Raw genomic sequence first — 20,169 nt, forward strand, 5'->3', positions numbered from 1 at the left:
GTGACTCACCTTGGACAGGTTGGTGACGGCAGCACTGGAGTTGAGCAACTGGCCCTGGTCTGCGATGAGGTATGCCAGGTGCTTGCGTCTCTGCGCCTCGATCATAACCTCAGTGAGCGTCCCGGCGATCAGCATGGCCTCTCGCAGGAGCACGTCTGCCTCCTCGATCTGGGATGGGATGTCCGACAGCGTGTTGAAGATAGAGGCCGAGTTCTCAGACTGGATCAGCTCTTCCTCCTGCAGGGAGGAGTTGGATTAGAAGTTATGTATTGGCGAGAGCTTGTATGACCGCTGACTATTTTCTCTCCATCAGATATCATACCTACAGTATGAAATATCTGTGTGTTACGTGACTAGTACAGGTGGTCCTCTGTATCTGACTGACCGCTTTCCGTCTAACGCCTTATTCGACACTACATAATGCAGTCCGATGGATGCATTATCCGACGTCGGAATCGCTTATCCAACGCGGATTAACATGGACCCCCCCCGCAATACACGGTCCGTTATCCGACGGCGGTTTGCGGGACGCATTTCAGCGGATCAACGAGGACCAGCTGTATATGGATTTGCCTCCCTCAGAGCAATCACACATCTTCAAAAAAAGATATCTTGTATCTGCCCACCGGACCCCTTCCCTGCTAGAGGGGGCTTGCACCATAACCCCTTCCCTGCTAGAGGGGGCTTGCACCATAACCCCTTCCCTGCTAGAGGGGGCTTGCACCATAACCCCTTCCCTGCTAGAGGGGGCTTGCAAGGCACTGCGTTGAATGTGCTCCAAGACCCTCTGGCAGAGAAGAGGTTACAATCGCAATAAAAAAAGTTACACGCCAAAAATAGCAAACAAATGAAGTGACATTAGGATATTCATGGTAAAACACAGTTTTATCCCTTTAAAGATTTGTGAGGAGCTCGTATTAGACAATATTTAGTGAGAAATCTCAGGAGTTGGGTTATCGTCAGATGTTATGATGAAGAACGTATTAAACATTCAGGAAATATTCTACCAAGGGATGATAAACTCTTTGCCCTAAGACCCATGTAGGGTATCAATGGTGGTCTTGGTCTGACTCACTCCAACATTCGGTTTTAACCTCTTGGCAGACTGTGTGTAAGTGGGGGAGGTTGGGCTTACCTTCATCCTCAGCATGCCCAAGGTGGTCTGGAAGAGCACCAAAGATCCCTGATAGAAGAAGACATCCCAGACCCGTAGCAGCAACTTAATGTGCACAACGCTGGCAAACGCAGTGAGGAACCAGTGCAGAGTGATGAGAGACAGCTCTGCAGGGAGATAAACAGAGAGAGAACGAGAGAGGGAATCAGTACCAGAGTGTGTGTATGTGTGAGAGAGAGAATCAGTACCAGAGTGTGTGTGTGTGTGAGAGAGAGAATCAGTACGAGAGAGAGAGAGAGAGAATCAGTACGAGAGAGAGAGAGAGAGAATCAGTACGAGAGAGAGAGAGAGAGAATCAGTACGAGAGAGAATGAGAGAGAATGAGAGAGAGAGAGAGAGAGAGAGAGAGAGAGAGAGAGAGAGAGAGAGAGAGAGAGAGAGAGAGAGAGAGAGAGAGAGAGAGAGAGAGAGAGAGAGAGAGAGAGAGAGAGAGAGAGAATCGATGCCAGAGTGTGTGTGTGTGAGAGAGAGAGAGAGGGAATCAGTACCAGAGTGTGTGTGAGAGAGAGAGAGAGAGGGAATCAGTACCAGAGTGTGTGTGAGAGAGAGAGAGAGGGAATCAGTACCAGAGAGAGAGAGAGAGAGAGAGAGAGAGAGAGAAAATCAGTACCAGAGTGTGTGTGTGAGAGAGAGGGAATCAGTACCAGAGTGTGTGTGTGAGAGAGAGAGAAGTAATCAATCCCGGGGTTTAAATAATAACCCTGCAGGAAGATACAGAAAAGTGGAAGGAGATGAGAGATCTCTCTGCTGGAAGACATGACATTCTGGGCCCACCTAAACAACAGCCACCCACAGTTTTCCTGCCACAGAGCAATGAGAAGCCAGGACCTCCTCACTAAACCCTGTGCAATCAAACAACTTGTCCTCTCACTCCCAGAACAAAACCCCACACAGATCAACAGCCTTCCGAAAAAACAAATCAACTCAATCGCCAGCAAAATGAAGGAGCAATATTTGACTGTGTGGGAAATGATATCCAGCGCTCAAAGAAGCTGGAGACCTACCACAGCCTACAGAGACAATACACTCTGGCACCCTACCTACTGAAGGTAAATAACCCAAAGCAGAGACAGACCTTGGGCCAGTACAGAATGAGCGCCCACAGCCTAGAAATAGAAACAGGCAGACACAGACAGAACTAGAAACTCCGGGAGATGAGACTGTGCCAGCAATGTGAGCTAGGAGAGGTAGAAGATGAAAGACACTTCCTGCTACATTGCCCACAATACTCTGAAGTGAGGAGTGCCCACCTAGAGAAATTCACAGCTCTTATCCAGAACTTTAATGACAGAAGAGAACCAAAAAATAGCGACCCTCCTGGGAGAAGATGAGGACACAGCAGAACTGGCTGCACAAAACATCAGCACCTGCCACAGGCTGAGAGACGCCCACTAACCCCCCCATCCCTGTGTGAAACTGTTACCCACATACCCTGTAATCATTATACCCTATCCCCAATAATTAATGTACTGTATAACCATTATACCCTACCCCCTAATATTTGTGTAATCATTGTCCCCCACCCCCTATTACTCACGCTTTGGCAATAGTAAAATGTTTGTTTGTCATGCCAATAAAGCTGATTTGATTTGAAATTTGAGTGAGAGTCCGTGCCGGGGAGAGAGACACAGACAGCCCGTGCCGGAGAGAGAGACAGCCGAGAGAGAGACAGCCACGAGAGAGAGAGAGACACAGCCACGAGAGAGAGAGAGACAGCCACGAGAGAGAGAGAGACAGCCACGAGAGAGAGAGAGAGACAGCCACGAGAGAGAGAGACAGCCACGAGAGAGAGAGACAGCCACGAGAGAGAGAGACAGCCACGAGAGAGAGAGACAGCCACGAGAGAGAGAGAGAGACAGCCACGAGAGAGAGAGAGAGAGAGAGAGAGAGAGAGACAGCCGAGAGAGAGACAGCCGAGAGAGAGAGACAGCCGAGAGAGAGAGACAGCTGAGAGAGAGACAGCAGAGAGCCACGAGAGAGACAGCTGAGAGACAGCTGAGAGACAGCCGCGAGAGAGAGACAGCCGCGAGAGAGACAGCCGAGAGAGAGAGAGAGAGACAGCCGAGAGAGAGAGAGAGAGAGACAGCCGAGAGAGAGAGAGAGAGACAGCCGAGAGAGAGAGAGAGAGACAGCCGAGAGAGAGAGACAGCCGAGAGAGAGAGACAGCCAAGAGAGAGAGAGAGAGACAGCCGAGAGAGAGAGAGACAGCCGAGAGAGAGAGAGAGAGAGACAGCCGAGAGAGAGAGAGAGAGAGACAGCCGAGAGAGAGAGAGAGAGAGACAGCCGAGAGAGAGACAGCCGAGAGAGAGACAGCCGAGAGAGAGACAGCCGAGAGAGAGACAGCCGAGAGAGAGACAGCCGAGAGAGAGAGAGAGAGAGAGAGAGACAGCCGAGAGAGACAGAGAGACAGAGACAGCCGAGAGAGAGACAGCCGAGAGAGAGAGAGACAGCCGAGAGAGACAGCCGAGAGAGAGCCAGAAGAGAGACAGGCGACAGGAGAGACACAGGAGAGAGACAGGAGAGAGACAGGAGAGAGACAGAGCCCGTGCCGGGGACAGAGACAGCGCGTGCCGGGGACAGAGAGAGACAACCCGTGCCGGAGACAGAGAGAGACAGCCACGAGAGAGAGAGAGACAGCCACGAGAGAGAGAGAGACAGCCACGAGAGAGAGAGACAGCCACGAGAGAGAGAGACAGCCACGAGAGAGAGAGAGACAGCCACGAGAGAGAGAGAGAGAGAGAGAGAGAGACAGCCGAGAGAGAGACAGCCGAGAGAGAGAGACAGCCGAGAGAGAGAGACAGCTGAGAGAGAGACAGCAGAGAGCCACGAGAGAGACAGCTGAGAGACAGCTGAGAGACAGCCGCGAGAGAGAGACAGCCGCGAGAGAGACAGCCGAGAGAGAGAGACAGCCGAGAGAGAGAGAGAGAGACAGCCGAGAGAGAGAGAGACAGCCGAGAGAGAGAGAGAGAGACAGCCGAGAGAGAGAGAGAGAGACAGCCGAGAGAGAGAGACAGCCGAGAGAGAGAGACAGCCAAGAGAGAGAGAGAGAGACAGCCGAGAGAGAGAGAGAGACAGCCGAGAGAGAGAGAGAGAGAGACAGCCGAGAGAGAGAGAGAGAGAGACAGCCGAGAGAGAGAGAGAGAGAGACAGCCGAGAGAGAGACAGCCGAGAGAGAGACAGCCGAGAGAGAGACAGCCGAGAGAGAGACAGCCGAGAGAGAGACAGCCGAGAGAGAGAGAGAGAGAGAGAGACAGCCGAGAGAGACAGAGAGACAGAGACAGCCGAGAGAGAGACAGCCGAGAGAGAGACAGCCGAGAGAGACAGCCGAGAGAGAGCCAGAAGAGAGACAGGCGACAGGAGAGACACAGGAGAGAGACAGGAGAGAGACAGAGCCCGTGCCGGGGACAGAGACAGCGCGTGCCGGGGACAGAGAGAGACAACCCGTGCCGGAGACAGAGAGAGACAGCCCGTGCCGGGGACAGAGAGAGACAGCCCGTGCCGGGGACAGAGAGAGACTGTCTGTACCATGCACAGGTAGTATCTGACGCCCACGTCCTAAGTGTGCATGAAGAATCTCCCTCACCAATATCGTGCTCTTGCAGCAGCTTGTCCAACCGCGGGAGGTACTGGACGATGAGGTGTCGCAGGACCCGCTGGTCTGTCTGCACCCCCAGCAACGTGGTGCTGAAGTAGGAGGCAGGCACCAGGTCCTCCACAATAGCGCACATCATCCAGAAGGCATCCTCCTCCTCCAGGAAAAGCAGCAGGCACGCGGCCACCTGACAGGGGACAGAGACCGAGGCTGAAGCAGGGATGGGGACAACCAAGCGGCCGAGGAGGAGGAGACGATACATCATGTAACATGCAGAGACAGTGCAATCTCACCATGCCGGTGCCCTGGCAGTATCCGATCTCCGGGTACAACCATGCCAGCCCCCGCAGGAGCCGTCTGAGGCGCGCCACGCCGACACTTTGCAGGTTGGAGAAACACGCGTTGCTGGGCATCGTCCGGAGCAGGTCCTTCTCAATCTGACACACACAGTTACATATGTATACACACAGGAGAACGCACAGCGGCTGTCTAGCTACGTCACACATTTCATGGGTTTCAGAATTTGGGTTTTTTGCTTCAGACCTTTTCCAGATTATTTTTATAGTACCCAAAGTATTATTTTACACCAGTATTTCTCTTTAAACTGTGACATTACGGTTTCACATTGGAGTATGGGACTAGGGCAGGGGTGGGCAACTCCAGTCCTCAAGGGCCACCGACAGGATATCTCCGCTTCAGCACAGGTGGCTCAATCAGTCCTTGCTTTAGCACAGGTGGCTTAGTGTGCTGAAGATGGGATATCCTGAAAACCTGACCCGTTGGTGGCCCTTGAGGACTGGAGTTGCCCATCCCTGGACTAGGATGAAAAAGTAGGAGAGTATTTGTACAGATCTGGTTATGCGTGAAGTAGATAAGCTCAGCAGTTTAATCACTACAATACTAGTATGCAGTGTCGTGTGAAATTGCATTGCACAAACGATGGGAAACCGGTAAGAAACAGCATCCACCGTCAGACAGATGGACCCTGCACCTCTGCTCGGGTACCTGTTTAGCTGCCAGGGTGTCGTCGTTGGAACTGTTCCGCACAATATCTCTGTACGTCATCTCCGAATTCCTCTTCTTCTGCAGGGCTCCCGAGAGCCGCATCCACAGCTGGGGAGACACACCATGGGAATGGAGGTCAAACTCAGGGAGGCTTGGCTGTATTCTCTTTAAATATCTTACTGTAAGGCAGGGGTGGCCAATTCCAGTCCGCAAGGGCCAGCAACAGGTCAGGTTGGCAGGATAACCCTGCTTCAGCACAGGTGGCTCAGTCATTATTAATGCACCCTCCCCCATGCAGAAGCAGTAATATCCTGAAAACCTGGCCTGTTGGTGGTGTCACGGGAGACCAGGTTTATCAACACATTTTTATACCGGGATCATGTGATTGAGCAAAGCAAGGAGGTAAAATACATTGTAATTTATTTCAGGAAAAGACATACACACAATGTAACACAATTTACACAGTTAACACACTTACTGGGAACGGGGCTAACGAATAAACTTGTCCTGTAAATGAAATTCACAAAGATGACCTCTGTAGGAGCCCTTTCCAATGACCGGGAGGTACTCACAAAAGTCCTGGAACTGATTTCGGGCAATGCCAACCGCGACCGCTACGTTCTCAAAAAGTGAGACTTAGAAACTTTTCTCACTCAAAATCCTTGAAGCCGGCTCGCGTCTATTCAGCACAGAGCACCTTTGAATTTGCCGCTGTTGGTTTGGCCCTTGGAATCACCTCTCCTGATTGGCTGCAAGGTTTCTTATGGGTTTCAGTGTCCCATTCACAACCCTCTACAGCCTATCAGAGCGTGGGAATTCTCCTGCCAGCCGATCACCGATTTGCCGGTATTGTAAAGCCGGGAGGGCACCTTTTTTCATTCTGCAAAGGGGCATGCGCCAACCTGGCACCTCTGCCTCTTTGCATACTGAGCCCCCCGTGGCTCCAGGCTCCACAGAGTCTGGGCTCTGTCAATTGGTGGCCGGATAGCCCTGTGTGTCACGGGAGACCAGGTTTATTAAAGCTGCAGTTCAGGCAATATTCTGCATGTGTGTTTTTTTTTAATAAATCAGTTCTGTAGTAAGAAAAAATACTTTTAGCATTTTCTGTTTAAAAAACAACAACTTTGAAAGACCAATTTTCTTGTATTCTATTTTAACAAGCATGCTTGTTCCTATAGCAACGATTTACATTCCCCATATTTAAAGATGTCGCCAAACTTTGCCGATCAATAGACAGAGAACGAATTGACCGGCAGCTATGCAGTTCTTTAGGTAATTAGAGATTGCCCACATGAAACTATTGAAAAAAAAAAAAAAAAAAAAAAAAAAAAGGACTGAACTGCAGCTTTAACACCTTTTTATACCGGGATAATTGATTGAGCAAAGCGGCAAAATAAATTGTAATTTATTTCATGAAAAGACACACACAATGTAACACAATTTACAGGGTTAACACACTTACTGGGAATGGGGCTAACGAATAAATCTATCCTCTAAACAAAATTCACCTTTGTAGGAGCCCTTTTCCTTGACCGGTAGGTACTCACGAAAGTCCTGGAACTGATTTCGTCATGTAATGCCAGACGTGACCGCTACGTCCTCAAACGCAGGACTTAGTGAAACTTTTCTGAGTTCAAAATCCTTGAAGCCGGCTCGTGTCTATTCAGTACAGAGCATCGCGTCTATTCAGTACAGAGCATCGCGTCTATTCAGTACAGAGCATCGCGTCTATTCAGTACAGAGCATCGCGTCTATTCAGTACAGAGCATCGCGTCTATTCAGTACAGAGCATCGCGTCTATTCAGTACAGAGCATCGCGTCTATTCAGTACAGAGCATCGCGTCTATTCAGTACAGAGCATCGCGTCTATTCAGTACAGAGCATCGCGTCTATTCAGTACAGAGCATCGCGTCTATTCAGTACAGAGCATCAAGTCTATTTCAGTACAGAGCATCGCGTCTATTCAGTACAGAGCATCGCGTCTATTCAGTACAGAGCATCGCGTCTATACAGTACAGAGCATCGCGTCTATTCAGTACAGAGCATCGCGTCTATACAGTACAGAGCATCGCGTCTATTCAGTACAGAGCATCGCGTCTATTCAGTACAGAGCATCGCGTCTAATCAGTACAGAGCAGCTTTGAATTTGCTGCTGTTGGTTTGGCGCTTTGGAATCTACGCTCCTGATTGGCTGCAAGCCCTCTTAAGGGTTTCAGGCTCTGATTCACCAACTTCCTCCCCCACTTGACTGAGTACAGCACCGATACCGTAATCAGAGGCATCGGTCTGCACCAAATATGTCTTTGAGTAGTCAGGGGCTGCGAGGATGGGAGCGCTGGCCAGCGTCGTCCTGAGTGCCTGAAATGCTGTTTCACAGGCAGGAGACCAGGCTACCAGAACTGGGAGTCACTTCTGTGTCAGGTCTGTCAAGGGTTTAGCCACAGCGCTGTACTGTGGGGCAAACTTCCTATAGTAGCCAGCGGTGCCTAAAAAAGCCATAACCTGCTTCTTAGTTTTGGGGACGGGCCACTGCACTATAGCCTCAACCTTCGCTGGTTCAGGCTTGAAGTGCCCCCCGTCCACCCTGTGCCCCCCGTCCACCCTGTGCCCCCCGCCCACGCTGTGCCTAGGTACAAACCTCTGCCATACCTACTAAACACTTTTGTGGATTTGTGTGAGCCCTGCTTCCCTAATTCGGTTCAGCACTGCTGCTACATGAACTAGGTGACTGTCCCACGTCCCGCTAAACACTGCGATGTCGTCCAGGTATGCCCGTGCAAAACCCTATATCCCTTCCAGTAACCTATTGACCAGGCGTTGGGAGGTAGCCGGGGCATTCTTCATCCCAAATGGCATCACTAAGAATTCATAGAGGCCACTTGGAGTGTTGAAGGCTGACTTCTCCCTAGCCTCCTGGGTCAGCGGGATCTGCCAATACCCTTTGTTCAGATCCATAGTGGTCAGATACTTTGCCTCGGTGAGCTCATCTAACAGCTCATCCATACAGGGCATGGTATAAGCATCTGACACCGTCCCGGCATTGAGCTGCGGGAATCCACACAGAAGTGGGTGGTCCCGTCCTTCTTAGGTACTAGGACTACCGGATAAGCGCAAGAGCTCTGGGATGGTACAATTACCCCTAGGGCCAGCATCTCCTCTACTTCCCTCTCTATACTGCCCTTCACCTCTGCTGATACCCGATAGGCATGCTTATACAGAGGTCTCAGCTCACCGGTGAGCACTGGGTGATCGGTGACATGTGTTCTGTCCGGCTTGTCCGTGAACAGAACCCTATACTGCTCTAGCATAGACCTCAACTGTACCCTCTGCCGCTCACTGAGCTCGGACCCTATCTCTACCTGCGCTAAGGTGCCCCCCTGCCTAGATTCCCCTAGGAAGAGCATTGCTCGCCGGGTCCCCCCATCGGTGGGCTACAAATAGCCAGCACTGATGCCACACTCGGTGCAAAATACTCCTTTAGCATATTAATGTGATAGGTCCTAGTTCTTCGTGTCTCACCATCTAACTGTACAACATAGTTGTACTCATTCATTTTTCTGAGAACCGTGTATGGTCCAGACCAGGCAGCCTTTCATTTGTTCTTCTGAGTGGGCTTTAGAACAAACACTTGCTGTCCTGGGATGAATGACCTGCTACAGGCATTTTGGTCATACCAAGCTTTCTGCTTGGCCTGAGCCTCCCTGAGACTAGCCTGTGCCAACCCCATAAGCATTTCTAGCTGGTCTCTGAGATCTAATACATACTGAAGCACAGATGCATCAGTAGTGGTACTCTCTCCTTCCCATCCCTCACGGAATAGGTCAAGATGTACCCGTACCCTGCGACCATATAGTAACTCAAAGGGAGAGAACCCGGTAGATTCTTGCGGTACCTCTCGGTATGCAAACAGCAAATGCTGTAGGTGAATCTCCCAGTCCATCCCTTAAGCTTCTATAAAAGCTCTCAGCATCTGCTTCGGGGTACCATTAAACATCTCACATAGACCGTTGTGGGTGGTAAGGGATCATGCGCTGGTGCTTCACCCCGCACACGTCCCAGAGACACTGAAGCAATTCACTCATGAATTGCAACCCTTGATCGGTTAGAATCTCACTAGGGAAACCTACTCTAGTGAATATAACTAGCAATGCCTTCGCTACTGCCCTAGCATCGATGGTGGCAAGTGCTACAGCCTCATGGTACCGGGTGGCAAAATCCCCCACCGTGAGAATATAACGCTTGCCCTACCAACTGGGGATCATGAGGGGTCCCACTATTTCCATAGCTACCCTCTAGAAAGGTTCCCCAATTACCGGTAACGGGTTCAGGGGTGCCCTCACCCTTACCTACTCGCTAGCAGGCATCACAGGAGCGGCAGAAACCTGCCACAGCCGCTGATGCCCCCGGCCAGTAGTAACGCTGCAACAGCCGGGCTCTCGTCCAAGTGACCCACTGATGCCCCGCTAGTGGAATTAAGTGGGCTACCTGTAACAACTGGCGCCTATACTCCCTCGGTACCACTGTCGGCTGGAGAGGGTTGCCCCTGATGTACACAGCAGTGTACATGTTTTGTACATTTATTGTAGGTACCTCTGGCAACAAAGGATTAAGACTTTCAGTGCCACATGGCCCGAGTGCCACAAGTGCCACATGGTCAGAGGTGGCCAACTCGTCCTCAAGAGCCACTAACAGGCCAAGTAGTAGGGACATCCCTGCTTCAGCACAGCGGGCTCAGTCATTTGACTGAGCCACTTGTGCTGAAGCAGGGATATCCTGAAGACCTAACTTGTTGGTGGCCCTTGAGGACTGGAGTTGGCCTCCCCTGGCGCTGGTCATCAGCGTTGAGAGGATTGCGCCTCCTAGGGGCAGTACCTGTGGTCTCATACTGTGGGGGATTCCGGCCAAGACAAGCGAGCGCAGCTTGTCGGAGCGAGGAAGTGTAAGGTCAATCTTGTCCCATGTCAGGTCTCCCACATCATTGTTGTGTGTGAACTCCAGGTGGGCCTGCCACTTCAGCCGCTGCTGGGGGTCTTCCGTGTGTGGGATACTCAAGAGCTTACTGGAATTGGGCTCTGCTCCGTCTGCAGCGAGGGAAAGTTGGATCATGCAGGAGAGATGAGCAGAGGGGGGGGGTGAAAAGAGAGAAGGGGGAGAGAGAACGGGGGCGGGGAGGGAGAGAGAACGGGGGCGGGGAGGGAGAGAGAACGGGGGCGGGGAGGGAGAGAGAACGGGGGCGGGGAGGGAGAGAGAACGGGGGCGGGGAGGGAGAGAGAACGGGGGCGGGGAGGGAGAGAGAACGGGGGCGGGGAGGGAGAGAGAACGGGGGCGGGGAGGGAGAGAGAATGTTGTTCCTTTTGAATATCTGGTCCCCCTACCTCTGGGTGCTGCCTAAGCCACATCACTTACCTTCTTTATCCACCCGGAAACCAAACTCATCGTAGCGGAACTCCGGCTGCTCCGCGGACTGCTCCTTCTACAGAGGGAGGAAGATACGCTTGTTGCATGTGGCGGGACAGCGCTGACACAGTGAGGTGTTCATGCGTTGTGCAAATCCTTAGGTTACTCCCCTGGAGGTGCCTTGAAGATAGTTTTGGGGAGCCCGGGCCTCTGTTTGGGTCAGTGTGTCCCGTCTTACCTGGGTGTATTTTGCGAGTATTTCCTGTGGCCACATGCTGGGGGTGAGGGCCGAGAAGGAGCCCCCTGGAGATGGAGTGTAGCTTCCTAATAATGGGGAGCAAACAAGGAGACAGACATGGATAGGTAACCTTTACACTGAACAGCGCTGGAACGCCTGGCAAGGGAGGAGTTAAATTAAATGCCCTTCATCTCAAACTCCCTCCTGTATCTCAGATCCTGTTTCCTAGTATTTACCAGCACACCCACTCCCCTTCTGCTCAGGATTCTCCTCCCTCTCCTGTCTCTAAGGCCTCGTCCTGGGTGTAAACAGGCGCGCTGGCGCTCCAGCGCTGCGCCCTGCTCGGACGTGCTTTCCCTGGCCGGCTAGGTGCGCGCGTCTGGGGGCGCGGCCCCGACGTCACGGAGCTGGTTCTCCCTCATTGGGCGAACCGCTCACGTGACGCGCTTGCGAGCAACAAAATCAATTTTGCTTGCTCAGCAAGCGGCTGAGTGCCGAGCAGGCGCGCTTGCCCGCTCACGCAGCCCACGTGCATTGTCGCAACGTGTCTAGTGTGAGCGCCCGCTCAGCACAACCCTGGACGAGGCCTTAGACTCTGCTCAAGCTGCCCCTTGCACTGTCAAAATCTGCTGCTGCCGTACCCATCTTCAAAGGGGTCGCTGAAACCTCAATCATATATATATATACATAAACATATGTATATAGGAGTATGTCTAGTAATGTGCATGTGTCTTTTCAGGATGGCCTGAACCATCCCGCTGCCTTGTAACAGGCTTGGCACAGTTGCTTCAAGCCACAAACGGCCAGGCAATGCGGCGTATTCCTACAGTCCAACCATGTGCCCAGACATTTTCCATCATATTGCCAGTGAAATGCGAAAGAAGTGGGCAAGTTCATAATAGAGACTGATGAGAAGGGAGGCTTCATGATCGACCAATCTACCACCATTGGTGATTAGACTGCCCGGATTTAGGCACAGGATGAGTAGGCTTCGCAGCAGCCTATGGGCAGCCAGGGAGAGGGTTGGGGTTAAATATGAGCCCTAAACTAGGGGTTGCCAACTCCAGTGCTCAAGGGCCACCAACAGGTCAGGTTTTCAAGATATCCCTGCTTCAGCACAGGTGGCTCCATCAGTGGTCAATAACTGACCGATTGAGCCACCTGTGCTGAAGCAGGGATATCCCTAATACCTGGCCTGTTGGTGGCCCTTGAGGACTGGAGTTGGTCACACCATCCCACTTCCTTCTCAGTTCAAGCAGTGGATACACCCCATCACCTCCCAGCGCCTTCCTTACCAGACATGGTGCCGGAGTGTGTGTGGCTTGTCTCTTGGGGCGCAAACACAAGCCTCTGGGGCTTCAGGAGATCGTCCCAAGCTCAGGAGATGAGGTGAGGGTGACCATTGGGTGTAGAGCTGGCATCAGGTGGCTGTGTGACGGGAGGTGGGTAGATACTCCTATGGGATAATCAAAGGACAACGTTTTTGGAGCGGCAGCATTTACACGTATTCCTGCCACGTCTGTGCACTTTGGTTGTTTTCAGTTTGTATGTCTGGGTGTGTGTACCCTAAGGACCAGCACGCACACTTTGTGTACACTCATCTCTACTAAAGAAAAACATATTACACTATTAGTGATATCAATTGGTAATCACATTACCTGTGTGCAGCCAATGGTAATCATAGCCCCCCCTTCGAAAAACACACCTCCTTAGAAAAGCACCTTATTGCAATCACAGCTCCCTACTGCAGATACAAACAGCATCACTCACTAATTAGCTAATTAATGGACTATAATAGGCTTGCAGCATGCAAACAGCAATTCCCAGCGCCTCCCATTAACACGTTGTGTGCTGGGGGTGCTTCATTATACCGTACAGCCCTTCCAACAGAGACGGTTAAAACCGCCACTGGAAAGGTTCTTACCTACAGCAGCCACCTGGCCTTTCTCACGAGAACAGGTCCAGCCGGTTCAGTCTTAAACGGAGATAGTAGATTTAAAAGGCTAGTCTCCGCCATAATATGTGTGTAATTATATATATATATATATATATATATATATATACACACATCCAACTCCAGTCCTCAAGGGCCACAAACAAGTATTAGGGATATCTCTGCTTCAGCACAGGTGGCTCAATCAGTGGTTCAGTCTTTCACTGAGCCACCTGTGTAGGGATAGCCTGCAAACCTGACCTGTTGGTGGCCATTAAGGACTGGAGTTGGCCTCCCCTGTCTTACAGGATTGTAAAGATAGGAGCAGAAATCCCAACACGCGGCGCAGGATAAAAGATATCATGGAACAGACGCAGTCTCTCGCCGAACATCTACTTCCATTGTATTAGTCATTTCCCCCTTATACTGTCAGTTCCAATTACAGTGCTGTCCATAAATGATTACACACGTCTGCTGCTCTCATAAAGGTCTGGTTATGTGACAGGACGCCGCAGCGATCAGCGGCGCGTTATACAACTGCAACTTCACAAGATCCACAAATATGTTTATGAATCAGCATTTCTTCAAAACGGGCGTCTTTTTACATTTTATTTATAATGAATTAGGTAATCAGTGAAAAAAAAAAAAAACAATACGACACCCAAAAACAAAATTAAAAGCCATTTAGGAAGCTACCCAATTTAAAGGCGCATTACCAACAGTAACATGTCTACTATGTAACGATGCAGTAACATGTCCACTATGTAACGATGCAGTAACATGTCCACTATGTAACGATGCAGTAACATGTCCACTATGTAACGATGCAGTAACATGTCCACTATGTAACGATGCAGTAACATGTCCACTATGTAACGATGCAGTAACATGTCCACTATGTAACGATGCAGTAACATGTCCACTATGTAACGATGCAGTAACATGTCCACTATGTAACGATGCAGTAACATGTCCACTATGTAACGATGCAGTAACATGTCCACTATGTAACGATGCAGTAACATGTCCACTATGTAACGATGCAGTAACATGTCCACTATGTAACGATGCAGTAACATGTCCACTATGTAACGATGCAGTAACATGTCCACTATGTAACGATGCAGTAACATGTCCACTATGTAACGATGCAGTAACATGTCCACTATGTAACGATGCAGTAACATGTCCACTATGTAACCATGTAACGATGCAGTAACATGTCTGCTATGTAACGATGCAGTAACATGTCTACTATGTAACCATGTAACGATGCAGTAACATGTCTGATATGTAACCATGTAACGATGCAGTAACATGTCTACTATGTAACCATGTAATGATCCAGTAACATCTCTACTATGTAACCATGTAACGATGCAGTAACATGTCTGCTATGTAACCATGTAATGATGCAGTAACATGTCCACTATGTAACCATGTAATGATGCAGTAACATGTCCACTATGTAACGATGCAGTAACATGTCCGATATGTAACCATGTAACGATGAAGTAACATGTCTACTATGTAACTATGTAACGATGCAGTGACATGTCTACTATGTAACGATGCAGTAACATGTCCACTATGTAACGATGCAGTAACATGTCCACTATGTAACCATGTAACGATGCAGTAACATGTCCGCTATGTAACCATGTAATGATGCAGTAACATGTCCACTATGTAACGATGCAGTAACATGTCCGATATGTAACCATGTAACGATGCAGTAACATGTCTACTATGTAACTATGTAACGATGCAGTGACATGTCTACTATGTAACGATGCAGTAACATGTCCACTATGTAACGATGCAGTAACATGTCCACTATGTAACCATGTAACGATGCAGTAACATGTCTACTATGTAACCATGTAACGATGCAGTAACATGTCTACTATGTAACCATGTAACGATGCAGTAACATGTCTACTATGTAACCATGTAACGATGCAGTAACATGTCTACTATGTAACCATGTAACGATGCAGTAACATGTCTACTATGTAACCATGTAACGATGCAGTAACATGTCTACTATGTAACTATGTAACGATGCAGTAACATGTCTACTATGTAACGATGCAGTAACATGTCCGATATGTAACCATGTAACGATGCAGTAACATGTCCACTATGTAACGATGCAGTAACATGTCCACTATGTAACGATGCAGTAACATGTCCACTATGTAACCATGTAACGATGCAGTAACATGTCTACTATGTAACCATGTAACGATGCAGTAACATGTCTACTATGTAACCATGTAACGATGCAGTAACATGTCTACTATGTAACCATGTAACGATGCAGTAACATGTCTACTATGTAACCATGTAACGATGCAGTAACATGTCTACTATGTAACCATGTAACGATGCAGTAACATGTCTACTATGTAACTATGTAACGATGCAGTAACATGTCTACTATGTAACGATGCAGTAACATGTCCGATATGTAACCATGTAACGATGCAGTAACATGTCCACTATGTAACGATGCAGTAACATGTCCACTATGTAACGATGCAGTAACATGTCCACTATGTAACCATGTAACGATGCAGTAACATGTCTACTATGTAACCATGTAACGATGCAGTAACATGTCTGATATGTAACCATGTAACGATGCAGTAACATGTCTACTGTGTAACCATGTAACGATCCAGTAACATGTCCACTATGTAACCATGTAACGATGCAGTAACATGTCTGCTATGTAACGATGCAGTAACATGTCTACTATGTAACCATGTAACGATCCAGTAACATGTCCACTATGTAACCATGTAACGATGCAGTAACATGTCTACTATGTAACCATGTAACGATGCAGTAACATGTCTACTATGTAACCATGTAACGATGCAGTAACATGTCTGCTATGTAACGATGCAGTAACATGTCTACTGTGTAACCATGTAACGATGCAGTAACATGTCTGCTATGTAACCATGTAACGATGCAGTAACATGTCTGATATGTAACCATGTAACGATGCAGTAACATGTCTACTGTGTAACCATGTAACGATGCAGTAACATGTCCACTATGTAACCATGTAACGATGCAGTAACATGTCTACTATGTAACCATGTAACGATGCAGTAACATGTCTACTATGTAACCATGTAACGATGCAGTAACATGTCTGCTATGTAACCATGTAACGATGCAGTAACATGTCTACTATGTAACCATGTAACGATGCAGTAACATGTCTACTATGTAACCATGTAATGATGCAGTAACATGTCTGCTATGTAACGATGCAGTAACATGTCTACTATGTAACCATGTAACGATGCAGTAACATGTCTGCTATGTAACGATGCAGTAACATGTCTACTATGTAACCATGTAACGATGCAGTAACATGTCTGATATGTAACCATGTAACGATGCAGTAACATGTCTACTATGTAACCATGTAATGATCCAGTAACATGTCCACTATGTAACCATGTAACGATGCAGTAACATGTCTGCTATGTAACCATGTAACGATGCAGTAACATGTCTACTATACAACCATGTAATGATGCAGTAACATGTCCGCTATGTAACCATGTAACGATGCAGTAACATGTCCGCTATGTAACCATGTAATGATGCAGTAACATGTCTGCTATGTAACCATGTAACGATGCAGTAACATGTCTACTATGTAACCATGTAACGATGCAGTAACATGTCTACTATGTAACCATGTAATTATCCAGTAACATGTCCACTATGTAACCATGTAACGATGCAGTAACATGTCTACTATGTAACCATGTAACGATGCAGTAACATGTCTACTATGTAACCATGTAACGATGCAGTAACATGTCTACTATGTAACCATGTAACGATGCAGTAACATGTCTACTATGTAACCATGTAACGATGCAGTAACATGTCTACTATGTAACCATGTAACGATGCAGTAACATGTCTACTATGTAACCATGTAACGATGCAGTAACATGTCTACTATGTAACCATGTAACGATGCAGTAACATGTCTACTATGTAACCATGTAACGATGCAGTAACATGTCTACTATGTAACCATGTAACGATGCAGTAACATGTCTACTATGTAACTATGTAACGATGCAGTAACATGTTTAATGGGTTAAATGTGGGTGGTTGGCAATAAAATAATCCGAGGCCTATTAGCATTAAAAAAAAAAAACTTTCGGTGCTTCCATGTAAGCAAATACTTGGCGACTTTATGATCTTTATCTACTTTATTGCCTGATAAGACAAGTCAATTGTCAATCCCACTCATTTTCTGTTCTTTTCAACTGGCACCCGGCACGGGGGCCTCGATGTGGCGCCCGGCACGGGGGCCTCGATGTAGCGCCCGGCACGGGGGCCTCGATGTGGCGGCGGCGGCCTCGATGTAGCGCCCGGCACGGGGGCCTCGATGTAGCGCCCGGCACGGGGGCCTCGATGTAGCGCCCGGCGGCCTCGATGTAGCGCCCGGCACGGGGGTCTCGATGTGGCGCCCGGCACGGCGGCCTCGATGTAGCGCCCGGCGGCCTCGATGTAGCGCCCGGCATGGGGGCCCTCGATGTGGCGCCCGGCGGCCTCGATGTAGCGCCCGGCACGGGGGCCTCGATGTAGCGCCCGGCGGCCTCGATGTAGCGCCCGGCACGGGGCCTCGATGTAGCACCCGGCACGGGGGCCTCGATGTAGCGCCCGGCGGCCTCGATGTAGCGCCCGGCACGGGGGCCTCGATGTGGCGCCCGGCGGCCTCGATGTAGCGCCCGGCACTGGGACCTCGATGTAGCGCCCGGCACGGGGGCCTCGATGTAGCGCCCGGCACGGGGGCCTCGATGTAGCGCCCGGCACTGGGACATCGATGTAGCGCCCGGCGGCCTCGATGTAGCGCCCGGCACGGGGGCCTCGATGTAGTGCCGGCACGGGGGCCTCGATGTAGCGCCCGGCACGGGGGCCTCGATGTGGCGCTCGGCACGGGGGCCTCGATGTGGCGCTCGGCACGGGGGCCTCGATGTAGCACTCGGCACGGGGGCCTCGATGTGGCGCCCGGCGGCCTCGATGTAGCGCCCGGCACGGCGGCCTCGATGTAGCGCCCGGCACGGCGGCCTCGATGTAGCGCCCGGCACGGGGGCCTCGATGTGGCGCCCGGCGGCCTCGATGTAGCGCCCGGCACGGCGGCCTGGATGTAGCGCCCGGCACGGCGGCCTGGATGTAGCGCCCGGCGGCCTGGATGTAGCGCCCGGCGGCCTGGATGTAGCGCCCGGCGGCCTGGATGTAGCGCCCGGCGGCCTGGATGTAGCGCCCGGCGGCCTGGATGTAGCGCCCGGCGGCCTGGATGTAGCGCCCGGCGGCCTGGATGTAGCGCCCGGCGGCCTGGATGTAGCGCCCGGCGGCCTGGATGTAGCGCCCGGCGGCCTGGATGTAGCGCCCGGCACGGGGGCCTGGATGTGGCGCCCGGCACGGCGGGCCTCGATGTGGCGCCCGGCCCGGCGGCCTCGATGTGGCGCCCGGCACGGCGGCCTCGATGTGGCGCCCGGCACGGCGGCCTCGATGTGGCGCCCGGCACGGCGGCCTCGATGTGGCGCCCGGCACGGCGGCCTCGATGTGGCGCCCGGCACGGCGGCCTCGATGTGGCGCCCGGCACGGCGGCCTCGATGTGGCGCCCGGCACGGCGGCCTCGATGTGGCGCCCGGCACGGCGGCCTCGATGTGGCGCCCGGCACGGCGGCCTCGATGTAGCGCCCGGCGGCCTCGATGTAGCGCCCGGCGGCCTCGATGTAGCGCCCGGCGGCCTCGATGTAGCGCCCGGCGGCCTCGATGTAGCGCCCGGCACGGTGGCCTCGATGTGCCCTTGGATTCTCTGCTCCTGCTTATTTCATACCAATTGCTTAGGCAGCCAAGTGCAGATTTTCACACTGAAACTCACGTGTGAGTTAAGGTTATGTAAATACACATGGCACGGGTGTTATAAAATGCTGGCAAAATGTTGAAATATAATATTTTTTAAGTCTGTAAATGTGCCTAAAATGACATTACAATGAGCTTGTGACCCTTCTACTCCTCCATGTTTTCTGATCAGGACCCTTTGCAAAACCAGTTGAAGAGCCCTGTTGTATAATTAGTATTAAGTGTAGCACAATAAGTATTGAATTACATAGGACCCCAAATCAACATTCTTTGTTTTACAAGAAATAAATAAGTCAACATTTTACATTAATATTATCGTTACTGTGCTTAAAGACAATTATACGACCCAATTTATTGAGGAACCAACCAGGAGAGGGGCAATACTGGATTTGGTCATATCAAACAATGTAGAAGTAATAACAAATATTCAAGTGCTGGAACATTTGGGTAACAGTGATCATTACATGGTCTCATTTGAAATAAATGATCAAAAAACAGATTTCTTGGGTTCAACAAAGACCTTAAACTTTAGAAAGGCAGATTTTAATAAACTGAGGTCTAATCTACAAGTAATACAATGGGATGATGTTTTTGCAGGGAAAAATGTAGAAGATAAATGGGCAGTCTTTAAAACATTGTTAGAAAAGCACACTTATCAGTGTATACCCTTGGGTAATAAGTATAAAAGAAATAAGTCAAAAACAATGTGGCTAAATAAACAGGTAGGGGAGGAAATGGACAAGAAGAGGAAGGTGTTTAGATTCTTTAAGTCAGAAGGGACAGAGACATCGTATCAGAATTATAAGGAATGTAACAAAAATTGCAAAAGGGCAATCAAATGAGCAAAAATGGATAATGAAAAAAAGTATTGCAATACTTAAGTAAGGTCAACCCTAAAAAGTTCTTTAAGTA

The 20,169-nt window shown here is 50.0% G+C and overlaps 1 protein-coding gene across 5 annotated transcripts in view; it reads right to left on the minus strand.

Annotated features, from left to right (window-relative positions):
• SGSM3 (small G protein signaling modulator 3) overlaps positions 1-20,169 on the minus strand; it is a 56,270-nt gene that overhangs the window by 24,339 nt on the left and 11,762 nt on the right. For all 5 annotated transcript variants that reach the window (XM_075573725.1, XM_075573724.1, XM_075573726.1 and 2 more), the window contains exons 2-10: positions 12,702-12,862; positions 11,407-11,492; positions 11,178-11,244; positions 10,644-10,852; positions 5,772-5,879; positions 5,060-5,203; positions 4,758-4,953; positions 1,136-1,281; positions 10-237 (exon numbers count right to left, since the gene is read on the minus strand). In XM_075573725.1, coding sequence (XP_075429840.1) covers positions 10-237; positions 1,136-1,281; positions 4,758-4,953; positions 5,060-5,203; positions 5,772-5,879; positions 10,644-10,852; positions 11,178-11,244; positions 11,407-11,492; positions 12,702-12,708 — 1,191 coding nt within the window. In that variant the 5' untranslated portion in view covers positions 12,709-12,862. The remainder of the gene's footprint in view (positions 1-9; positions 238-1,135; positions 1,282-4,757; positions 4,954-5,059; positions 5,204-5,771; positions 5,880-10,643; positions 10,853-11,177; positions 11,245-11,406; positions 11,493-12,701; positions 12,863-20,169) is intronic.

The sequence above is a fragment of the Ascaphus truei genome, chromosome 17 (assembly GCF_040206685.1).
Source record: "Ascaphus truei isolate aAscTru1 chromosome 17, aAscTru1.hap1, whole genome shotgun sequence".
In the NCBI taxonomy this organism is placed as follows: domain Eukaryota; kingdom Metazoa; phylum Chordata; class Amphibia; order Anura; family Ascaphidae; genus Ascaphus; species Ascaphus truei.